The sequence below is a fragment of the Onychomys torridus genome, chromosome 18, assembly GCF_903995425.1.
Source record: "Onychomys torridus chromosome 18, mOncTor1.1, whole genome shotgun sequence".
In the NCBI taxonomy this organism is placed as follows: Eukaryota; Metazoa; Chordata; class Mammalia; order Rodentia; family Cricetidae; genus Onychomys; species Onychomys torridus.
Window position 1 is genome coordinate 64,373,690 of NC_050460.1, and position 22,169 is coordinate 64,395,858.

Here is a 22,169-nt window from a genome sequence, read left to right on the forward strand (position 1 = left end):
CTGCCTTTGCCTCCCAAGTGCTGGGATTAAAGGCATGCACCACCATTGCCTGGCTCAGCTCTAACTTTCTTTATAGACAAAGGGAGATAGCCAGTTGTACAGGAAAAACTGAGGAATGCTAATGTGCCCACAGCCAGGGGCAGCAGCTCCCAGAGATGGACCTGCCCATAGGACTGTAGATGCTTCTCTCTCACTGTGCCTCTTCACCACAGCCTTCTTCACTGCACTACCAAGGGACGCGCATTCCGAAGGAACCAGGGGACCCCCCCATAAACGATGGAATCACTAGACAAGGAAATTATTTTGGTATATTTTATTTTGTGTGAGACTGAGTCTCCTTGTATATCTCAAGTTGACCTTGTGGCAGTCCTCCTGCCTCAGATTTCCAAATGCTGGGATTGTAGGTGTATACCACCATGCCTAGCTCAGACCAAGAATTTCTCATAGTATTCACGCATGCTGTGTGTACTAAGGGAACATAGGCAAGGGCATATAGTGACAGCTGAGTAATGTGAGCAGAGATGGGGAGACTCGAAAGAGTGAGAAAGTATAAGGGACACAGCTGGGAAAATCATCGAAACTGGATGCTGAGTTCATCAAAGTTCTGGAACCATAAAGCAAAGAGGAAGAGAAGGAGGGCTGAAGAAGTCCCTCAGCAGTAAGGACTACTTGCCACACCTCCTGAAGCCCCAGGTTCAGTTCCCAGCACTCACAATAAATAGCCTGTTATGTCAGTTCCAGGGTTTCTTATACCCTCTCAACCTCTGAAGTCACAGCGCATGTTCAGTACACACAAATACATAATCTCCACCCCCCACATTGGCCAAAGTGTTTATTTGAAAATGTCATGGAAAAATTCCAAGTCCTGCTCTCTCAGTCACTATTTGTTAAGTGGTTTTTCACCAGTGTTTACAACTTGGTACATCTTGCAGTTCTCTGTGCTCCCTCTAGGATTCTAAATGTGCTGAAGAACAACCTTCAATCTGTTGCAGCTTCTGGTGCTGACATTTCTTTTTAGAGTTTTTTTTTTTTTTTTTTTTTTTTTTTTTTAAGTTTTTTGATACAGGGTTTCTCTGTGTAGCTTTGCACTTTTCCTGGAACTGTAGACCAGGCTGGCCTTGAACTCACAGAGATCCGCCTGGCTCTGCCTCCTGAGTGCTGGGATTAAAGGCGTGCACCACCACTACCACCCAGCTAACATTTCTTTATCTTCTGGATGAGACTGCCTGTGAACTGAGAGCTTGCGTCAAGTGTAAACTTTGTGGTGCCTGAGGGGGGATTTCATCTTTGTTGCAGAGGCAGGTTGTTTTGGTAAAGACTGAATGTTCAGGACAGATGTTTTTGCAAAGATCCCATCAGATCTTTCTATCTTTGGTGCAGGGAGTGATTCTCTTTCATTGCTTCTTGTCTTAAATGACTTACAATGAGTTAAGGGCCTGATAAGTTTGCCGCCTCGTGGCAGATGCCTTTTCCCAGTTCTGTTTGTAACTATTACTGACTGAGCCAGGCAGCAAACAGTTGCTCCTAGTGGGTAAGCAGTTTTCCTAAACCTAGGACCCCACCCCCCCCCCCCCAAACCAAACCCACCAGTCCTAAAGCTGTAGTCACTCCCACTTTGGGAAGAATCCTTAAGGATTCTTCAGATAGACATATGCATCTTTTTCGAATTGTACTGTATCCATTATCCCATTCTTCATAAAGATATAAACACCCTTGGACCAGCCAATATCACAAACATTTGTAGTACAAGTGGATGCAAAGCCTATTTGTAAATAACCAGGCTGTTCTTCAGCACATTTAGAATGGAGAGGTGGTGCCGTATATATAGGGCTCTGTCTGGCCTCACTAGCTGCGTTTTGGGTTCCTCCTCTTTGACCAAGTGTACATTTATAGATGCATATGACAGATGTGTAGGCATGGTTGCCGACTTCCTGCTCTAAAGACTGCCCTGTCTGTGACCCTTTAGGCTCACGTTTTCAGATGGAGGGCTCAGAGGGACGAAGCAGTTCAAGGTGACTTGTGTCACCAGAACCTCTACATAATATATCTTCCAAACCAAAAGGGACTATGTGCCAGTCAGACAAGGTGGAAAAGAAACAGAAGCTGCTGCTGCTGGTGCTGCTCACCTTTAACCTTGTTGCTGGGGAGGCAGAGGCAGGCAATCTCTGTGAGTTCGAGGGCAGCCAGTCTACAGAGTGAGTTCCAGGACGGCCAGCGCTGTTACACAAAGAACGAACAGAATCAGTACAGGCTGGGAACTTTCCCAGTTAATGTCAGACACCAAACACAGATCTAGGAAACATGGGCAGCCTCAAACACAAGTCCCCAAAGGAGAAGAAAATGTCATAGGAGTGACACCCACAACCGTAAGATAAAGCTGGAGTCATTAGGACAGTGTAGCGTGTGTACACACACACACACACACACACACACACACACACACACACACACACACACACAGAGCAGTAATTCACCTCAGAATTCTCTCTCCAAAGAGAACAGCATCATCTCAGACACCAAATGCACTGACAAACTCGGAGGGAAAGACAGCAGTGATGGAGTTCTTTTGAAGTGGTCCTTTCTTCTCGTTTTCACTTCTCTGGCTTCCTCACTTCTCTGGCTTCCTCCTCCTGGTTGCCATCACATAGCCCAGACAGAATAGAAATAGATGGTCTCCAGGAATGCACTGGAGGAGACGGTCTGAAGGTGCTCAGGCGACTCTCACAGGCTCCATGAGGCACTCTGGCCAAGAGTGAAGATGCGCCGGATGGGCAGAAAGCAATGTTCTTTTCTTTTTTTCCCCTTTTTCTCTTTTTCTTTGGGTTTTTCGAGACAGGGTTTCTCTGTGTAGCTTTGCACCTTTCTTGGAACTCACTCTGTAGCCCAGGCTGGCCTCGAACTCACAGAGATCCGCCTGCCTCTGCCTCCCGAGTGCTGGGATTAAAGGCGTGCTCCACCACCGCCCGGCCCAGAAAGCAATTTTCAAAGGATGGGTTTGATAAAGCATTGGTATTTATGCCTCCTGATCTCTTAATAAAATGAAAAAAAATTTTTTTTAAATGGGCCAAGTACCTAAACAGAGTAGACACCCTGCTGAGATGAGCTCTGTACTTATGAAGAGGTACAGGAGAGTCTCTAGTGTGCATTATCAAATAAAGAAGCTCAACTAGAAGGCTTTGACTTGTGTATGCTGCTCCCACTGTGTGACATTCTGGGAAAGGCAGAGCTGGAGTGGTAAAGGTACTCATTGGCCAGGGCTGGGGAGGGATGGACTGGCTTGGAAAGGAAGATGTTTCCTTCGGTGGCAGGATGTGAATGCTGCACAGCTATATATATATATTTATCAGTCTACATCTGCATGTATAAACACATACAGCACCAAAATGAACAGGATAAGCTGTGGTCCCAGGGTGGTGTCAGGGCCTCACTACTTCATCAGTTTAACAAACTGGCACAGTGATGTGGCCACCAGTGTGGGAGCAGGCAGGAAGACAGTGAGTGGGTAGTGTGAGATAGTAACCATGTGGGTAGAATGGTTAGAAAGGGCTCACCCAACAAATAAGGGCTGTGTGTGCGTGTGTGTGTCTGCTTGTTTTCAAGACGGTTTCTCTATGTAGCCCTGGCTGTCCTGGAACTCCATCTGTAGACCAGGCTGACCTTGAACTCGGAGGTCCACCTGCCTTTGCCCCTTTAGTACTAGGGTCAAAGGTGTGTGCCACCACTGCCCTGCTGTCAAACTTATTAACAGATAGTTTCAGAGTGGGGACAGGGAGACAGTACTTCAGTTTCAGACTGAAACGGGATAATTAGTTTGATGAGCTGTGACAAGTGTGGTTTGCTGTAAGTAGGATTTTGGTGTGTGTCAAGACTATGATAAATTGGAGACCATGTTCTTTGTGTCCCCTAGAGGAGAGGACAGCCGATGACAGTTCTGAGATGTACACTTCAGTCTGTCTGGCCAGGAGGCCATCCCTAGTTCTGCACTGCAGATGGCAGTGGGTGAGCAGTGGAGCTGAGTGCCTTTTTAGAAGAGGCCCAACCAGATGCCTAGGAGGAGCCCAGACCTGCAGCACACCAGTACTGCCTCCGAATCTCTGCTCACTGCTGAGCTGGAGACAATGTTTGGTTCAGTTTAGGCCCCATGATAGAATTGGATAAAGCCAGCAATGTGAAAAGGAGAAGAAAGGACCATTCCAAAGGGCCTGCACCACTGCTGTCTTTCCCTCTGAGTTTACAGCGAATTTGGTGCCTCAGGAGGGATGTGGCTCTCTTTGGAGAGAGACTGTTCAGAGGGGCGGAGTTACTCCTTTGTTTATTGTGTTGGTTCGCGTGTTAGTCCAGCTAGGATTGTGATGTGGAGTGAGAACAATTTTCCTTTAAGCCTGAGACAAAGCAGGTTCTTTTTGAAGAGGGGGAAGGGCGGGCATAGCCACCACTGTTCTGTGCAGTCATTGGGGAGCCAAAGCCTTCACCAAGGGACAGCTCCAGACTACCACCATACAGCGTATTTTATCTTCAGCCTTTAACAGGTCTGAGACAAGTGGGGTTCATGTCTAATCAATCATTTTGCTTATAACTATTCAAAACATAAGAAGTTAAACCCATCACATAGAAATATGTGGACTACTGCGCCATGGTGGCACACCCCTTTAATTCTAGCACTCAGGAGGCAGGCAGCTTGATATCTGAGTTCAAAGCCAGCCAGATCTACAGAGCTGGTTCCGGACAAACAGAGAAACCCTGTCTCAAATAAAAAGAAATTAAAAAAAAAAAAAAAGAAAGAAAAAGAAAAAGAGAAGGAAGGAAAGAAAAGGAAAAGAAGAAATAATGTAGACCAGAGGGATAAAGGAAGTATGTGGACTAGAGGGATGATTTGGGTGTTTAATTTTTTTCTAGTTTGTGTATATGTGAGTACATGTGTGTGCATATTGCATGGACAGAGGCCAGAGGTCTGTTTCAAGTGTGTTCTTCTGTTTCACTTTTTCTTAAGAGGTTTTGTTGGTTTGCTTATTTTGTTTTTTTATTTGGTTTGTTTTGGGGTTTTTGTTTTGTTTTTTCCTTTCCCCCCCAAGACAAGGTTTCTGTATATAGCAGTCCTGGAACTCACTCTGTAGTCCAGGCTGGCCTTGAACTCACAGAGATCCACCTGCCTCTGCTTTTGGAATTCTGGGATTGGGTGAAGCCATACAACACCTCACTCAGCCCATTTTATGTTTTGAGATAGAGGATCTCTCAATGAATCTGGAGCTCACCAAGTCAGCCAGCAGGCCCCAGGGACCCACCTGTTTCCACCTCTGAACCACTGGGCTTTTAGATACAGCCCATACCTAGCTTTGACGTGGGTGCTGACTCTAAACTCAGGTCTTCATGCTTGGCATGTGAGTTTTGTTTAACATTTACTTGTTTTGTGCCGTGTTTGGCCTGAATGTGTGTGAACTTCCTGCATGCAGTGCCGACAGAGGCCAGAGAAGTTCTCCTGAACTCAGGTCACAGATGGTTCTGAGTCACCATGTATGTGCTGGGAATTGAACCCCTGTCTTCTGCAAAAGCAGCCATTGTTCTCTCTCTCTTTCTCTTAAAAATATTTATTTATGCATTTTATGTATATGAGTGCTGTGTCTTCATGCATGCTAGAAGAAGGAATCAGATACCATTACAGATGGTTGTGAGCCACCATTTGGTTACTGAGAATTGAACTCAGGACTCCTGGAAGGGCAGCCAGTGTTCTTAACCACTGAGTCATCTCTCCAGCCCCTTGAGCGTTTTATTTTAAATTGCTTTTTGCTGAAAATCCTGTAAGATACCAAGATTCTCTAGGTGAGCCCCTTCACTCTTGAGAGATTCAGTTGGAAGTCTGAAACTATCTTCTCTTTTCATTGTGTATAAAATGGCAATTAAAAACTTAAGCCCTTGTGGCTGGAGAGGTGACTTGGTGGTTGAGAGCAGTGGTTCTCATCCAGAAAACCCTGGTTCACTTCCCAGCACCCACATGGCAGCTCACAGCTGTCTGTAACTCTAGTCCCAGAGGATCTGAGGCCCTCACTCAGACAGACATAAATGCAGGCAAAACAAAAAAACGATAAGTGCCTCTCTTAATGCTGACTGGAAAGATTATTTTTGATCTGTGTGTTTTATACAAGTTGCAAAACATTTGGCCTTTTTTTTTTGGGGGGGGGGGTTCTGAGACAGGGTTTCTCTGTAGCTTTGCGCCTTTCCTGGAACTCGCTTTTTAGACCAAGCTGACCTTGAACTCACAGAGATCCGCCTGCCTCTGCCTCCCAAGTGCTGGGATTACAAGTGTGCGCCACCACCACCCAGCTTTTTTTTTTTTTAATTTATTTTTATTTTATATGCATTTGCGTTTTGCCATGGGTGTCAGGTCCCCTGAAACTGGAGTTAGACAGCTGTGAGCTGCCATGTGGGTGCTGGGAATTGAACTCAGGACTCCTGGAAGAGCAGTCACTGCTCTTAACCTCTGAGCCATCTCTCCAGTCCCTTGGCTCTTTCTTAAAATTATTTATTCTTATTTTATGAACATTGGTGTTTTGTCTGTATGTATGTCTGTGTGAGGGTGTCAGATCTTGGAATTAGAGACAGTTGTTAGCTGCCATGTGGGTGCTCGGTCTTGAACCTGAGTCCTCTGGAAAAGCTTTTGATCACTGATCCATCTCTCCAGCCCCCAAACATTTGGCTCTTAATACACACTACAGCTTAATTTCTTACGTTATCATTAAACATAGTTGTACTTTAAAGTTTTAGCTTAGGAGTTGTTTTGCTTGTGTGTGTGTAGGTCAGAAGTCCCATGTTGGGTGCCTTCCTCAGTTACTCTCCACTATAGATTTTTAAGAGTGTAGGGGTGGGAGTGGGAGTGTATACCTTGTGTGTTGGGTGCCCATGGAGGCCAGAAGAGAGCATCAGATACTTGAACTGGAGTTTCAGGCTTTGTGAGCCACCTGACTTGGGTGCTGTGAACTCTGGAAGAACCATATGCAGTCTTGACTGCTAATCTCTTTCTCCATCCCTTCCACATTACTTTTTTAGACAAGTTCTCCTACTGGCCTGGCACTCAGCAACTGGGTTAGGTTGGCTAGCCAGGGAACTCCTGGGGTGGTTGTGGGATATCTGATGGCACTGTGAAACTCTTAAGACTGTGTTATACAATTAACCTTGGATCACCAGGCAGAGCCAGCACTTGTTAACAAGAATTAGCCATAGAGAGTAAGGAGGACCTGGGAAGATGGATAGAGAGACGCAGGAAGGAGTAGGGAGGGCTTTAGAGATTGGCAGGCATGCTTGGTTTGGGACAGGAGAGATGCTTCTCTTGCTGGGCTTCTGGCCGAAAATGAAGGTCAGCTGCTTGCTTCTTGGCTTCTCTGATCTAGCAGGTTTTTACCCCAACATCTGACTTTGAGTCTTTATTGATAAATAAAACAACCTAGATAAAAACAACACAAGGGTTTGCCTGTCTCCCCTTCCCAGCTTTTCACACAGGCTCTATAGAGGGAACTCAAGTCTGCAGTGAGGTGCCTTGCTAACTGAGCTGTCCCTTGGTGCCTAGACTATGTTCTCAAGGTGTCTACCGTTCTGTTCTTTTGAGACAGGCTCTTGCTATGCATTTCTGTTTGTTTTCTGTGTTGTAGCTCAGGCTGACCTTGAACTTGTGGCAGTCACTTGCCTCAGTCAACTGAATGCTAGTATTGTGAGTGAACACCACCACACCTGGCTAGAAGTTTAAGAGAATTTACATGTTTTTGTTAGTGCACACTCATGGAAGCCAGAAGAGGGCATCAGATCCCTTACAGCTGTCTGACATAGGTACTGGCATCCAAACTTGGGTCCTCTTGGAAGAGCCTTCAACTCTCCAGGCCTTCCTTCTTCAGTTTGATTCCGTCTTGCCTACCATGATTCTTACTACCTAGCCAAGGGTAGCTTCAAACTCATGGCAGTCCACCTCCTCCAACCTCCCAAATGCTAAAATTACAGGCTTAGGTTACCACACCGCTTTAAATTAAAATTTGCTTTAAAAAAAAAAAAATGCTTTGCCAAGTCTCCTGACCTTTTTCTTTGTAGCCAGAGCTGATGGAACCTGATGGTGCAGCAGTATTCTGTTTGGTGTGTGTGCTCCTATTTGATATGTGCTTGCCTCAGCCCGGTATCCACATCCAAGATGGTGGTGGTTCGGTTCAGTTGGATGCCTAGGTCCAGCTGCTGCTCTTCTGGGGGAGGGAGGAAGTCCTAGACAAATAGGACTCATTTATGCACAGGTCTGGGAGGACTTGTGCTCCGTCTGCTTGCTATATTGTCACTGTCCTGGCCTTCAGGTTTAGCTTCCTATAGTATGTGTTCACTTGTCAAAGACATCAGTATTGGAATGCGGCTGGATCTTAATGCCAAGCTTTATTTGGTTTCATCAGTTGATGATCTCTTTATTCTGGAACCCACCTGTGGCTGCTTAACTAGTTTTTGTGACTGCTAATCTTTTATCTATGACTTTCTTTGTCCCACTTTCATGACCCTGGATGGTCTTGAAGAGTTCTGTCCATTACCTTAAAGAACTGCCTTGTCAGAACTGCCTGATGATCTTGTGATTATACTGGTGTCACATGCTTCAGGACAAATACTTCAGATATGAGCTGCTGTGTCCTTGAGCACATTGTACTCGGCCAGCACCACTGCTGCTGTGAACCCTGGCCCCATGGCTCATCAGAATCTTCCTTTTTTCTGTCCAGCTTTCAAAGCTGGGTTCTCAACTCCTGCAAGGGTCACATCAGGTATCCCCGTGCCTATCAGATAGTTAAACTGTGATTCATAACAGTAACACAATTACAGCTGTGAAGTAGCAAAGAAATGATGTTATGGTTGGAGGGCCCACAAAATGAAGAACTGTGTTAAAGGGTTGCAGCTTAAGAAGGTTGAAAACCACTCTTCGTCCTTAAGTGAGAGAAGGTATAGGACTAAAATCTCCTGGAATTCTTTGCAAGCAGATTTGTTTCTTGCTCATGTAGTGAGTCATTGGTGTGTAGCATTGTGGTCTCATGTATATTGATCTCTGGAGTTACCTAGTACTGCAGTACTTGTTGCTCATAATTATTCTAGTGTTAGCCATAGCGGGTACTTGCCAGTTGGCTCCTGTGCTCTGCCTATTACATGCCTCTGTCTTCCATTCTTTAATGGCTTCCTTTCTGATACTCTGGTTTGTCTTGTGTTTCCCATGCCCTATCCCTGGAGCTGGCCGTTTCTCCTGGGGGATCTTATTCTCTTTTATTGAGAAACCAAACTCTGGACACTGGCTATGTTCATACTGCAGGAGTGTTGTTCCGAGTCCTTTTAGCAAGCCACTGGACCGATGTCCAACCAGTCTGTGCTTGTCTCTGTGCTTCTTCATTTGTGTGGTGTCTCTGACTACAGTGCAGTACCACAGGCTTGCTTTGGAAGCTCTTCTTGCTATCTGAAGTGTCCCTCAACAGTGAAACACTGTGCTCCCATCTGCCACTCCTGACTTTTTTGTGTAACCCTCCTTTCACCAGCACAGCAGCCTTCAGAGTGATTGTCACTGTCTGGAGAAAGAAACTTGCAGCTTGGGTGTGTTGCCTTGGGCTTGTTTAACAGTTCCCTTTTACTGGACAGAGTGTAGGCACTTGTTTTAAACATTGTTTCTGTGATCTACATGTCTTTTTGTGTTGGCGAAATCATTAGCACAGTGAGCTCCAAGCCGAGCATTTCCTTCACTCTTTCTACAGTCCGCTCTGTAGCCCAGGCTAGTGTTGAACATGTGATTGATACCCCCGCCTTGGTTCCTGGTCAGTTACATTATTTCTTTACTAATTTGTTAAGTATTTCTACAGAAGAAAGTTTATACTTTACTAGTAACCTTTGCCTCTGAGGCAATTTGTTCCCTGAAGAAATGTACCTACAGCATCTTCCATCTGGAAGTTCTGACTCAGATCCTTCAAGAAAATCACCTTCAAACCAGATATTTGCAAGCCATTTTTCCCCATAGGTTACTGAGTCCTGGCTACTTAGCAATTGAATTTACCTTCTTGACTATTTTTCAGTTCATCTCGGTTAATTCTAGTTAGTGGTATCAAAGCTCCCATGTTGGTGGGTAAAGATACAAAGGCCTGAAGTGGAACTGATTTAACTCCAGCTTTAGTTCCCTTAGTGCTGGGTTCACAGCATCCCGCTCCAAGTTGGAAGAGCTGTATCTTCGTACTAGAGGTCCCATTCAGCCTCAGGCTCCAGGTCTGCCCTTGGCTGTCACTCACTCTCACCTCTAGACCCCAGGTCCTCAAAGTGATGTCTTTTCGCTATAGTAGTTTATTTGATGATCTTCCAGTAAAAGGTTTGGTTTTGATATTATCAATATAATCTCTGGTTTGTAGTTCTTAAAAAAAAAAAAAAAAAAAAAAAAAAAAAAAAAAAAAAAAAAAAACAGAGATTCAACTTTTATCCTTTTTTTTGTTTTGTTTTGTTTTTCAAGACAGGGCTTCTCTGTGTAGCTTTGTGCCTTTCCTGGAACTCACTTGGTAGTCCAGACTAGCCTCGAACTCATGTTCATGATTCACTGCAGACAACTTAAACATTTTAAATGCCACCCTGACTGAAGAAATGGGAGTGGTAAAAGGAAGATACCTGGCATCCCTCTGGCCTCCACGCATGCTCCCATAGGCTTATTTCCTTCCCACTTAGACACACAGACAGGACACATTCACTTCAGCTAGAAAGCTAATAGAGGGAGATGTAGAGTGACTTCCTCGGGGCCTGCTGCCAGCTTGCTCTTGCTTAAGGCCCGTATCTCACTGTTTTACAAGATTAACTCAGTCTAGAACTCTAGTCTTCTGACCTTATAATAAAGTGGCATGCCACATTCGGGATGTCTTAATTGAACATGACTCAGTCTCCTGGGTAGGAGAATTGCCATGAATTTGAGCCCAGTTGGGTATACATAGTGAGACCTCCATCTCAGAAACAGATTTTGTGGTAGTAGTTGGTGTAAGGACATATAGTTTATTGTTTGTTTTATTTTGAGACAGGGTCTCTCTCCATATCCTTGACTGTCATGGAGTTCACTATGTACACCAGGCTGGCCTCAAACCCCCAGAGACCCATCTGCATCTGCCTCCCGAGTGCTGGGATTAAAAACATGAGACATACAGTTTCTTCCTGTGTCTGGAGTATTTGCCTGGGATCCTGTGAATTGGAGTTTTGCAAGTGTGTTGGTTGGTGGATGTCGCTTCCTTTTCTCAGGAAAAGAATTGCCATTCCAGACATGAACAGCAGGTGTCACTGCAGCTCTCTGCCTATGCCCAGCTCTTAGCTGGCCAGTTGTCAGTACAGCTCCCAAACCATTAAACTGAGGGATTGTGGCAGTGTGGCACTCTAAGATATCTTCTTATGGGACCCCCTTGAAAAACTGGGCATGGGCCTCAGTGCCTCCCTGTCTGTCCTTTCAGGTCTGTATTCTAATAGACTCCCTGCCACATCCTGCACAGCTGAACTGTAGCACGGGTTGGCCTGCCTTAACCTTTCAGCAGCTGGTCAGCAGCCATATTTGTTTCAGCACCAAAGGGGACAGCTCCTTTACTCTGACAGTAAAGAAATCAGAAAGGAAATTATGACCAGGTATCTTTTCATATCGATGTGTATAAGTTCCGGTTTTCACTGTTTTCTCGCTGGCCTGTGATTACAGGCATCTACCACTGTGACCTGCCTGTACATCTTTTCTAAAACAGAACTTAAGGGCTGGAGACACGGCTTAGCGGTTAAAAGCACTGGCTGTTTGAAGAGGAAACAGGTTGGATTCTCAGCACTCACAGTTCACAACCATCTATAATTCCAGTTCCAGGGAATATAGCACCCTCTTCTGGCCTCTGAGAGCACAGCACACATGTGGTGCACAGAGAGATATAAAGGCAAAACACTCATATACACAAAGTCAAAATAAATAAATCTTATTTTAAAGAAATAACTTAATGGTTATCCCTATGTTACAGAAGAACAGAGCTGGTGATGGATTGGGTTACCCTGGAAAACCAGGCTGTTCTGAACCTTCACTGTACTTGCTTAGAAAGCATGATATCCCGGATCTGGTTAGTGCTGCTTTACATGGCGTCCTTATTTAATTATTTATGCCTTTTGCTGTAGCTTCTCATTTTGGACAGCATATGGTCATTCTAAATTGCCTCCCAAGTGGGATAAGGTTAAATAGGTTGCGAGTCTAGTCATAACAAAAAGTAAGCATTTTTAGCTTTAAGAATTCTGCCTTCCTGGAATTTTCAGAGTTAAGCACATGCAAAGTGAAGTGAACCCACACAGAGCATCCTGTGAACTGGAGCTTTCTGGTTCTGCTTGCTCTCTGAGTAATGGTTTCTGGATATCTCCATGCAGCTTCCTTGCAGCTTCGTGGGTCCCACCACAGAACTGTACCAGAGCTTGCCCTTGATGTTATCGAAGGCTGTGCACATGTCTCGGCAGCTTTCAAAGAGCTGGCTGTGGAGAATGGTTTTTGCAGTGGTTCGATAGTATTTGGGTTTTTGGTGGTGATCACCCTGGGCCAAGAGTATGCCTGGCATTGATATGAGCTGCCTTTTTGTTTCAGATGTCATCTGGGTGATTCTCAGTGTGGAGGTGGGTGGACTTTTAGGAGTAACGCAGCAGCTGTCATCTTTTGAAACGGAATTCAACACACAGCCACATCGCAAGGTAGAAGGAAACTTCAACCCGTTTGCCTCTCCCCAAAAGAGCCGACAATCAGATGAAAACAACTTAAAAGACCCTGGGGGTTCCGGGTTCGACTCGATCAGCAAAAATACATGGGCTCCTGCTCCTGACCAAACCGAGCAAGATCAGGATAGACTGTCACAGAACTCTGTAAATCTGTCCCCCAGCAGTCACGCAAACAACCTATCAGTAGTGACTTACAGTAAGGTAGGTGCCCTCGGAGAAGGGGCAGGTGGTGGGCCTTGGGATCCGTGATGCTCCTCCCTGGCAAACCGAGAATGCTAGACCACCCCTGCCCAGAGCAGACGTGGCTGTCAATAGCATCGACACAAAAGCCTTCTCCTTCCCTGCGTGTCCTGTGGCTGCTGCTTCATCCACGTGTGTAATTTACTTCTGTCTGCTCTGATTGGGTGTGGAAAACTGAGGCTCTTTACCTTTATTATTTCTAAAACTGACAAAACGTCATTAGAAGTGCTTTCAGGGCAGGTGTGTACTGAGCTTAGCGCCATCGCGGCACCCATCTGCCATGGGCTCCTGATGTCTTGGGTTAGGTGGGTTTTTCTCTCTGAGTAAAAAACCAGGCTCGATTATTTTATCCTAAAATGTTGTTGGCTTTGACTCTTCTGTTGCACATCCTCTTGCTGATGTCTTTTCTGTTTGCTTTGGCTCATGACTTCCTCCCCATAGCCTAGAGGGGCTCGAGGGGTGTTTTGACTTTGCACCTGTGGGAGATAAGGGAAGTGACTGCAGTTGCAGAGTCGGGTTGTCGGTTTCTCTGTCTCTCTCCAGCCAGTTCAGCAGTGTCTCGCACTATTCAGGTGAGGGTGGCTCCTGACTGTGAGTTCGATCTAAGCCCTGTGTGCACGCTGCTCCCGTGACTGCTAGAGCCTCCGTGTCCAGTACTGTTCCAAGTCCACCTGTGCCGAGAGCTGACATTCAACCTTGGGGTTCAAAATGCACTTGTGTGAGAGTGGTACTGTGTGATCAATCTCATAGGAACAGCTTTGTTCACTGGAGAGGATGCAGAATTGATTTGTTGATTGATAGTCATTGCAGAGACTGCATGTTGGCTGTTTATATATAAGAAGAGGAAATTGGCCAGTGACTTGCCTGATTAGTGAAAGATTCCACTTTCTGTTTTTGGGGGGCAGGATCCTCCTGTCTGCCTCCCAAGTATTAGGGTTGCAGGCCTGGTTCAAGGAAGCTAGCCAAGACTCATAGCCTAGATGAGCCTCAAAATTGCTATATAGCTGAGGATGACCTTGAACTTCATGTTTTCCAGTATCTGTCTACAAATGTTCACAGCCAGCCAGCAAGCCTTCTTCCATGCTGTGCTGGGGATAGAAGGTCTCCTGCACACTAGGCAAGCACCCTACCAACTGAGCCACATCCTGAACCCAGAGTATTGTCTCTGCCCTCTCTCCCCTTAAATTAGACCCCTGCAGAGTCTGTGCCCGTAATGGCAGGAAGAGCAGCCATCCCTGCCACGTGTGCCTTGTTTGTAGTGAAATGATTCAGCTGAGGTCAGTGGGAAGATGAGAGCTGGCAGAACCAGCTCAGGCATCCATTGTTTTCAGGACAGGATGCTGTTTTCCCAGCTGGGCCTTGTACTGAGCATGATTGCTCTGAGGATATTTCTGGCTAAGGAAGTAAAGTCATTTCTAGCAGTGGATCATCTTCAGGGATTGATGCGTCTTCACCAGTTCCAGTGGTTATTGACACATTCACAAGACAGGTAGAGGGCTGAGCCCCCTGCCAGCCTAAAATACTGCTAGGACCTGTTGCTTTTTAAGTGCTGGACAGTGGTGAAGACACTGAATGTATTTCATTGATGAGCTTATACAATTTTACTCTCCCCTCCCATTTAAAAGTACCTTTTCAGGGCTGAAGAGATGGCTCAGTCACTCAGAGCACTGGCTGCTCTTGCAGAGGACCAGCACCCACACGGCAGCTCACAATCATCTGTAACTATAGTTCCAGGGGATCCAGCACCCTCTTCTGACCTCCATAGGCACCAGGCATGCACATGGTGTACACACATACACATGCATTTGCTTTATTTACTGGTTTTTCAGGACAGGGTTTCTCTGTAGCCCTGGCTGTCCTGGAACTCACTCTGTAGATTAGGCTGACCTCGAACTCAAAGATCTGTCTGCCTCTGTCTCCCAAGTGCTGGGATTAAAGGCTTGCAATGCAAGCTTGCCTGGCTTACGCATAAATTTTTTTAATCATTTTTCAAAAATACAAATAAAAGCAGCTAGTGAGATGACTCAGTGAGTGAAGGGTCTGATAAACTTGAGACCCACACGGTGGAAGGAGTTTCACTGCAATTGTCTGCTGACTTTCACAAGTGCACCATGTCATGCACACACTAACAAATGTATTCATTAGAAAACCACTTCCCAGTAGAGATTATATCTAGGAAGACTTGGGTAGAATGGATGAATAATGTGAAGTGTGAATCTTTAGAGAAATTGGGGCCTCTGTTGTTTTTAAATTCAAGCAAAATTTTACTCAGAGAACAATATGAAGCATTTGGCTAATTTTTCTGTGTCCAGCTAGATCTCTTGAATCCACCTCCTTTGGATGACACAGGCAGTGGGCAGTGAGACATGACACACCTGCCGTAGGTAGGACAGTTCACTGTACAGTTGGATCTGTGCCTACACTGTTTGCTGTGCATAAAGTGGGGAGCAATTCAGAGTCAAGTTTGGTTTACAGTGGGGAAGCGAGTCTTGGCAATAGGAGGTAGTGAAGTTGGAGTGAAGGATAGGCAGGTATTCACAAAGGTAGGTGAGGTTTGGAAACTGAGATGGATATACAGCATCGACAACGGTGTGGAGAGCTGTAAGTGCTGAGGTGTGGGCAATGGAGGCGGGTTCGGGTGTGCCCAGTGTGTCCCTTTGAAGAGGAGTGGTTGAAACAATCACAAATGGCTTTGAAAATATTGGTACTAGGGGGCTGAAGAGATGCCTTAGGGGTTGAGAGCAGTGACTGCTCTTCTAGAGGACCAGGTTCAAGTCTCAGCTCCCACATAGCAGCTCATGGCCATCCTTAACCTCAGTCCCTGGAGATCTGACTCCTTCTTGTGGCTTCCAGGTCTCAGTTTAATTAAAACCAAATTTAACAGTTTGACCAAAAATGGTTGTCACCACCTGGACTAATCATTTCATGAGCTATTAGAGAGCATCTCTATAACTCGTCTAATTTTAGTAACCAAGATGTTCTAGAAAGCTATGAATGCCATATTCTAGCTCCCCAACTGCATTTCAGATGGGCCAAGCAGCTACTGCCCCTGCCCTGCTAAACATCTCCTCCTGAGGAACCTCCTTGATCTCTTAGGTTCAGATTTTTTAAGTGCATTGGTGTTTTGCCTGCATGTGTGTCTCTGTGAATGTCTCACATCCCTAGAACTGGCAGCTCTGAGCTGCCATGTGGGTGCTGGGAATTGAACTCAGGACCTCTAGAAGAGCAGCCAGTGCTCTTAACCCCAGAGCCATCTCTCCAGTCCCTAAAGTTTCTATCCCTGTGACAGAAACACCTAAAATTCTTGAAGTCGCAGAAGAAATTTTCCTACATTCCATGATGGTCCTTCAGAAGATGTAGTCTGTGGTTTTCAGTTTCCCTGAATGTAGTGTTTTAGAGTGAGGAAGGCAGCTGGCCTGCTACTCTTGGCATGTTCTGTTCTGCAGAAGCTGCCCAGAATTTTAGGCACAGACCTAGCCAGTCCAAGTCCCAAGGTAGGAATGTGCCTGGTGGGTTCGAGGAATGAGATCAAGGGGGGGTGAGCAGATGTGAAGTTAGAGGGCAGATATCAGATCTTGGGGTCGTTAAGGACCCCTGTGAAGCTTTTGTTCTGAGGGAATGAGCCATTCAAGGGCTTAGAGCCTGGAGAGGTATGTTCACCCTGTCACATGGAATGCAGGACACAGTAGAGGCAGGTATACCATGGCAGCTGGAGTAGCACAGAGCAGGTAGAAGTGGACTCTCAAGAGTCTGTTAGTAGCTGAGGATGTCAGTGGAGTAAAGGATGATAGAGCAGTTTAGAAGGATGGAGTGGACATACTGGAGGTGAAGGGCCGTGGTAGAGCTGGGCTGTGGTCAGGAGTTGGGTGTGTGGAGATCTCTGTAAACACCCAAACAGAGGGGCAGGCAGCCTCAGGTTAGAGTATGGGGGTGGCGCTGCACTTCTGGGCATTGTGCCCCATGGGTTGCCACCTTCTGATGATGAGCTAACTTGCAGCTGTTGATCCATAAGAACAGCACCAGTGTCTCTGGGGACAAAATCCCCCATCATATAGAGAAGGTCTAGAACTAAACTCTGCTCTCAAATGTGTCCAGAGCATCATTGCTAGAGTTCTTCCTGCTTTCTTTGTGGTTCAGGTACCTGAACCCAGGGCCTTGGGTGTGTTCTTCCTCCCAGCTGCCCTACTTTTTCTTGGTTTGGTTTGGTGGTGATTGTCACCGTGCCTGCCTGATGGTTGTGAGCACCTGAACTCCTGGGCTCAAGCAGTTGTGCTGCCTTGGCTGGCCAGGCTACCCTACCATACCTGGCTCTTTGGTGTTGGAAACAAAGTTTCACTGTGTAGCCTGACTGGCCTGGAACTTGCTATATACCAGGCTGTTCTCCAACTCACGCAGCTCCATCTACCTCAGCTGGGATTAGAGGTCTGCAACCATGATGCCTGCCCCTTCCTGAATGTTCTTAGTGATCTTTCTTTTAGATTTACTTACTTTATTATTTTATATGTATGAGTGTTTTGCCTGAGTTTAAATTTATGTCTGCCTGATGGCCTGATGAGGTCAGAAAAAGAGCACTGGATCCCCTGGCACTGGAGTTAGAGATGGTTGTGAGCTGCCATGTGTATGCTAGGAATTGAACTTGGTTCCTTCTCAGGAGCAACAAGTACTCTTAACAGCTGAGCCAGTTCTCTGACTTCTTAGTGCTCTCCCTAATACACATTTCTCTAGGACTTCCATAGTTAGAGGAGACAGTACAGTAGTTACCAGTGCCCGTCACACTTGACAGCAGTTAATAGGAGGCCATGGCAGGAACCCAGTTTGAGCCCAACACGTTCTGATGAAGGCTGCTGGGGAGTAGAATTGGTTGTCTCCTCAGGCAGTCTGTGCACTTGTGTTGGGTGTGGAGACTCCGTCACTCACCTGTGGGAGCTGTAGAATCCGTGGCCAACGAGGAAACAAGACAGATCAGCAAGGGACCCACCCATGCTCTGGCAGCCCAGCACATTCTGTACCAGAAAGCGTTTGACAGGAGATTCTGGGTTTGATGCTATTACAATGACTCCATCTCCTGAAAACTCAGAAGAGCCAATAAAGGCCACTCCGCTCCGCCGGTGTTTGCGTTGGCAGGGGCTGTGTGTGTGTTTTAAAATAATTTAAGCAAACAGTGTGGGCCTTAGAAAATATCTTTTGTTATGTAGCATTGCTGATTGACTGAGGCTGAGAAGTATATCCAGGAACACTCCTTTGTACCTCCACAGTGCCAACGGTGCCCAGCTCCTTTGTTCATTTTGGGGCTCTGGGCTTTGTTTCAGGCTGCTCAGGCTAGGCAGACCTGTAGCAGAAATGCCAGCTCATTTCATGTTGGTTGTTACAACTCTCTTCTCCGAATTCAACATTTTATTTTCTGGTGGGGTTCTAAAGTCAGTGAACAAAAAGTGTGACTCACAGGTGAGAATCTGTTGGTGTAGGTGCTGAGCTTTCCTCTAGCAGTCTGCACCGACTGGACTCCAACAGGCTATACAAAGTGCGAGCTTGAATTCTGCTGCCCAGGTGGCAGAAGTGGGCCTCCTCCTCTGCAGAGGCCTGAGGGACTCGGGCTTTTTGCTTGTGATGTGTTGCCTAAGAACCAGTTACAATCGTCTGCTTTATGCAGATCATATTGTTGTTGCTCAGTCGGTCATGAGTCTCCTCTGTGTTCAGTGGCTGCTAATCCCTGTCTCCAAAGATGTTAGTTGATCACAGGTGTGCCTTGCTGTGGGAAGGGATGTAAGCCAGAAAAGAGAAAATAGGATTTGGGGAGATTGATTTTGTTTGTTAGTTTTTCTATTTTCTTTCAGAGAATTTTATTTTAATGTGCTAAGATAATTTTTTTAAAGATTTATTTATTTTTGACTTGTATGTGTATGGCATGTGTGTGCAGGTGCCCACACAGAAGAGGGCATTACATCCTCTGGAACTTGAGTTAACGGCAGTTGTGAGCTGCCTGATGGGGATGTTGGGAACTGAATGAATACTGGTCCTCTAGGAGAGCAGGAAACATTCTCAACTGCTGAGCTATCTCTCCAGCTCCTTCCTTTCAAGGTTTTTAAAAATGTTGAACATTGGTTTATTGGTGTATGAATGTGGGTGTGCATGCTGCGGCTCATGTAAAAGTCAGGGTGACTTGAAAATTGAACTGTGGTAAACCCTTTGCCCACTGAGCATTTTAAAATTTTTGTTTGTTCTTACAGGTAGCCCATGCTAGTCTAATCCTTCTGCTTCAGCCTCCTGAATGCAAGGATAGGATGTGTTTGCACTCCAGTTGGCTTCTCTTGGTGGGTGGTAGGTGGATCAGTCATGGTGTGGTGGTGGGTAAGATACAGGGTCTTACTGTATAGCACTGTGTCTTATGGTATCTATTGCTGTGAAGAGACACCATGACTATGGCAACTCCTATAAAGGAAAGCATTCAGTTGGGGTGGCTTACAGTTGAGAGGTTTATCCATTATCATCATGGCAGGACATGGCAGCACACAGGCAGACATGGTGCTGGAGAGGGAGCTGAGAGTTCTACATCTACAGGCAACAGGAACTGCACATGGCTTGAACATAGGAGACCTCAGAGCCCACCCCACAGTGACACACTTCTTCCACCAAGGCCACACTGCTTCAACAAAGTCACACCTCCTAATAGTGCCATTCTCTTTGGGAGGCATGTTCTTTCAAACCACCATGCCCTGGTTGTCCTGAAACTAACAGAAATCTGCCTGCCTCTGCCTCCCAAATGCTACAATTAAAGGCAATCACTCCCATGCCCAGCCCAACCTTTTTAAGAGTGTGTGTGTGTGTGTGTGTGTGTGTGTGTGTGTGTGTGTGTGTGTTGGAGTTATGTGCAGCCCTTCTGTGTGGAGTCTGGGAACCACACAGTTTGAGTCCTCTGGAAGATTAGCAAATGCTCCTAACCACTACACCGACTCTCCTGCCCTCCAGTTGACTCTTAAGTGCCCATAGGAGAAAACCTTTACAATAGCGATGTCTTGATTGGTGGTGGTTGCACACGCCTTTAATCCCAGTACTTGAGAGGCAGAGGCAGGCGGATCTCTGAGTTTGAGGACAACCAGGCTACACAAAGAAACCCTGTCTGGAAAAACCAAAAAGAAAGAAAGTGGTGTCTTGGTGGATAGTGAATTTGAAATGAATTAGAGGGAAAACTACATGCAAGAAAGCCCAGAGGACATTAGGCAGCCTCGCTCTGGTGAGTGAGGTGTGCTTTAGAAGGGTGAGGGGAATTTCCAAAGATGATCTTTGAGATCTGTCACTTTTAATGTGAAATCCAACAGCACCAGCGAAGCAGTTCCCTAAGTGCCTGGCAACAGCAGGATTGAGCCAGCGGGGCTGCCTGGGACGAGAAGAGACAGCTTACTGTCTTCTCAGCTAGGATGGAAGGCTTGAGGGCTTGTAGGGACACAGATGACAGTGGAACCTGCGTGGAGTTCCAGAGGAGGCAGGTGAGGCTCCGCGGTGTTTAGAGCTCTCAGCTGAGTGCCGGTGTCTGCAGGACACTTGGATGAGCTCCTCTCCTGATTGATTTCCTTCCTTTTTACTCTAGGAGATGGCCAAAGGGAGCTCTGTTTCCCAATCTATCTATCTATCTATCTCTCTCTCTCTCTCTCTCTCTCTCTCTCTCTCTCTCTCTCATCTGGATTTTAGCATACTTACAGTTAGCTGACTGAGGTCCTGACCATAAATCCAAAAAATGTTCTGAAGTCTTTACTGAGGGGGAGTCAAACTCAGCTAAGATCCTTCATCTGCTTAAGGCCCTTCACTTGATGGTTTGGTTTGTTGATGTGTGGGGAGCAGGGTTTCTAGCCCAAGGATTCTTTATGTCGGCTCCTCAAGCCCTCAGATGGTGCTTAAGCTGCAGTTGTGTTTTGAGTCTGACCCCTCAAGGAGGCAACGCTTAGTGAGATCAGGGAAGGTTGAGGGCTAGCCGCTGTGGTTGGTCATGGGCACTGGGATGGGCAGAGGAGAAAAGACAGGTGTGTAAGAGAAAAGGAGAGGAAGGGTGCAGGGGTGGATGCTGAGTGTATTGAGGAGAGTGGACAGACAGGGTCCTTGGCAGCAACAGAAGTTAGTTAAGACTGGCTGGGAACATTGTTATAGAGATAAGAATAAAAAGTGGTTTTACAAGGCTGTTTGTTTGTTTGTTTGTTTTTCGAAACAGGGTTTTTCTGTGTAGCTCTGGCTGTCCTGGAACTCACTTTGTGCATCAGGCTGGACTCAAACTCACAGAGATCTGCCTGGCTCTGCCTCCCAAGTGCTGGGATTAAAGGTGTGCACCACCACCACCCAGCTTACAAGGCTTTTAAAAGATAGAAAACACTCTCATAACTGAGTTAACCTTTTAAGCAGTTTGACAGGATCAGAAGGCCATGACCTGAGGCTACCATAGTCCACATGCCTAAAGCAGGCTTCCTGCACTTAACCCTGGCCAGCACATGGGTACATCTTTCAACTTTGGGGCACTTTCTCGTGAAAGTGGCCAGACAGCAGTGGTATGGTACCTTCAGAAGTTCTGCCTGCTTGCAGTGGCCCTGCCGCGCCATCAGCAAGCCCCGTGAGCAGCCAGCAGAAGGGCTTAAGTGTTTTGACCTTGCTGGTTGTCCTCAACACTCCAACATGTAATCCCATTTCTCGTTATGAGAGTCTTGGATCCCATCATGCCGGTCAGTCAGTCTCTGGCCCTGGGTGGCCAGTAAGTCCTGAGCATTTGTATGTGCAGTCCAGGATCAGGACAGAACTTCCTGCCAAACCTTGCACTCTTCGGTGCTTGTATTCAGTGTATGTAAGTGACACACAGGAGCACTGGGCAGGCAAATCAAGGAGGGCCTCCTAGTGCTGCCTGCCACCTTTGGTGCATGGAGGAGGGCCGTTTTCTTGCGCGCTGCCAAGGCTCTTGTTTAAGAACCTGTATGGGCCTTTTTTTTTTTTTTTTTTCCCCTTTTGGATTTTCAGGACAGGGTTTCTCAGTGTAGCCCTGGCTGTCCTGGAACTCACTCTGTAGACCGGGCCACCTGCCTCTGCCTCCAGAGTGCTGGGATTAAAGGTATGAGCCACCACTGCCCAGCCTTTATTTATTTAAACCAAATCACAGCTAAAGCAAAATAAAGACAGGTGTATGAAAGTCTCTGTGTTGTGGTGGTTTATCTAAGCAAGTTTTCATGTGG

General features: G+C 46.3%; 1 protein-coding gene across 3 annotated transcripts in view; it reads left to right on the plus strand.

Annotated features, from left to right (window-relative positions):
- The window catches only part of Ilrun (inflammation and lipid regulator with UBA-like and NBR1-like domains), a 71,242-nt gene that overhangs the window by 41,795 nt on the left and 7,278 nt on the right, over window positions 1-22,169 (plus strand). Inside the window, exon 4 of one of the 3 annotated variants that reach the window (XM_036167337.1) lies at window positions 12,599-12,927. The exons of 1 other annotated variant lie outside the window; for it this stretch is intronic. In XM_036167337.1, coding sequence (XP_036023230.1) covers window positions 12,599-12,927 — 329 coding nt within the window. The remainder of the gene's footprint in view (window positions 1-12,598; window positions 12,928-22,169) is intronic. One more of the 3 variants, XM_036167339.1, reaches the window with a different exon arrangement.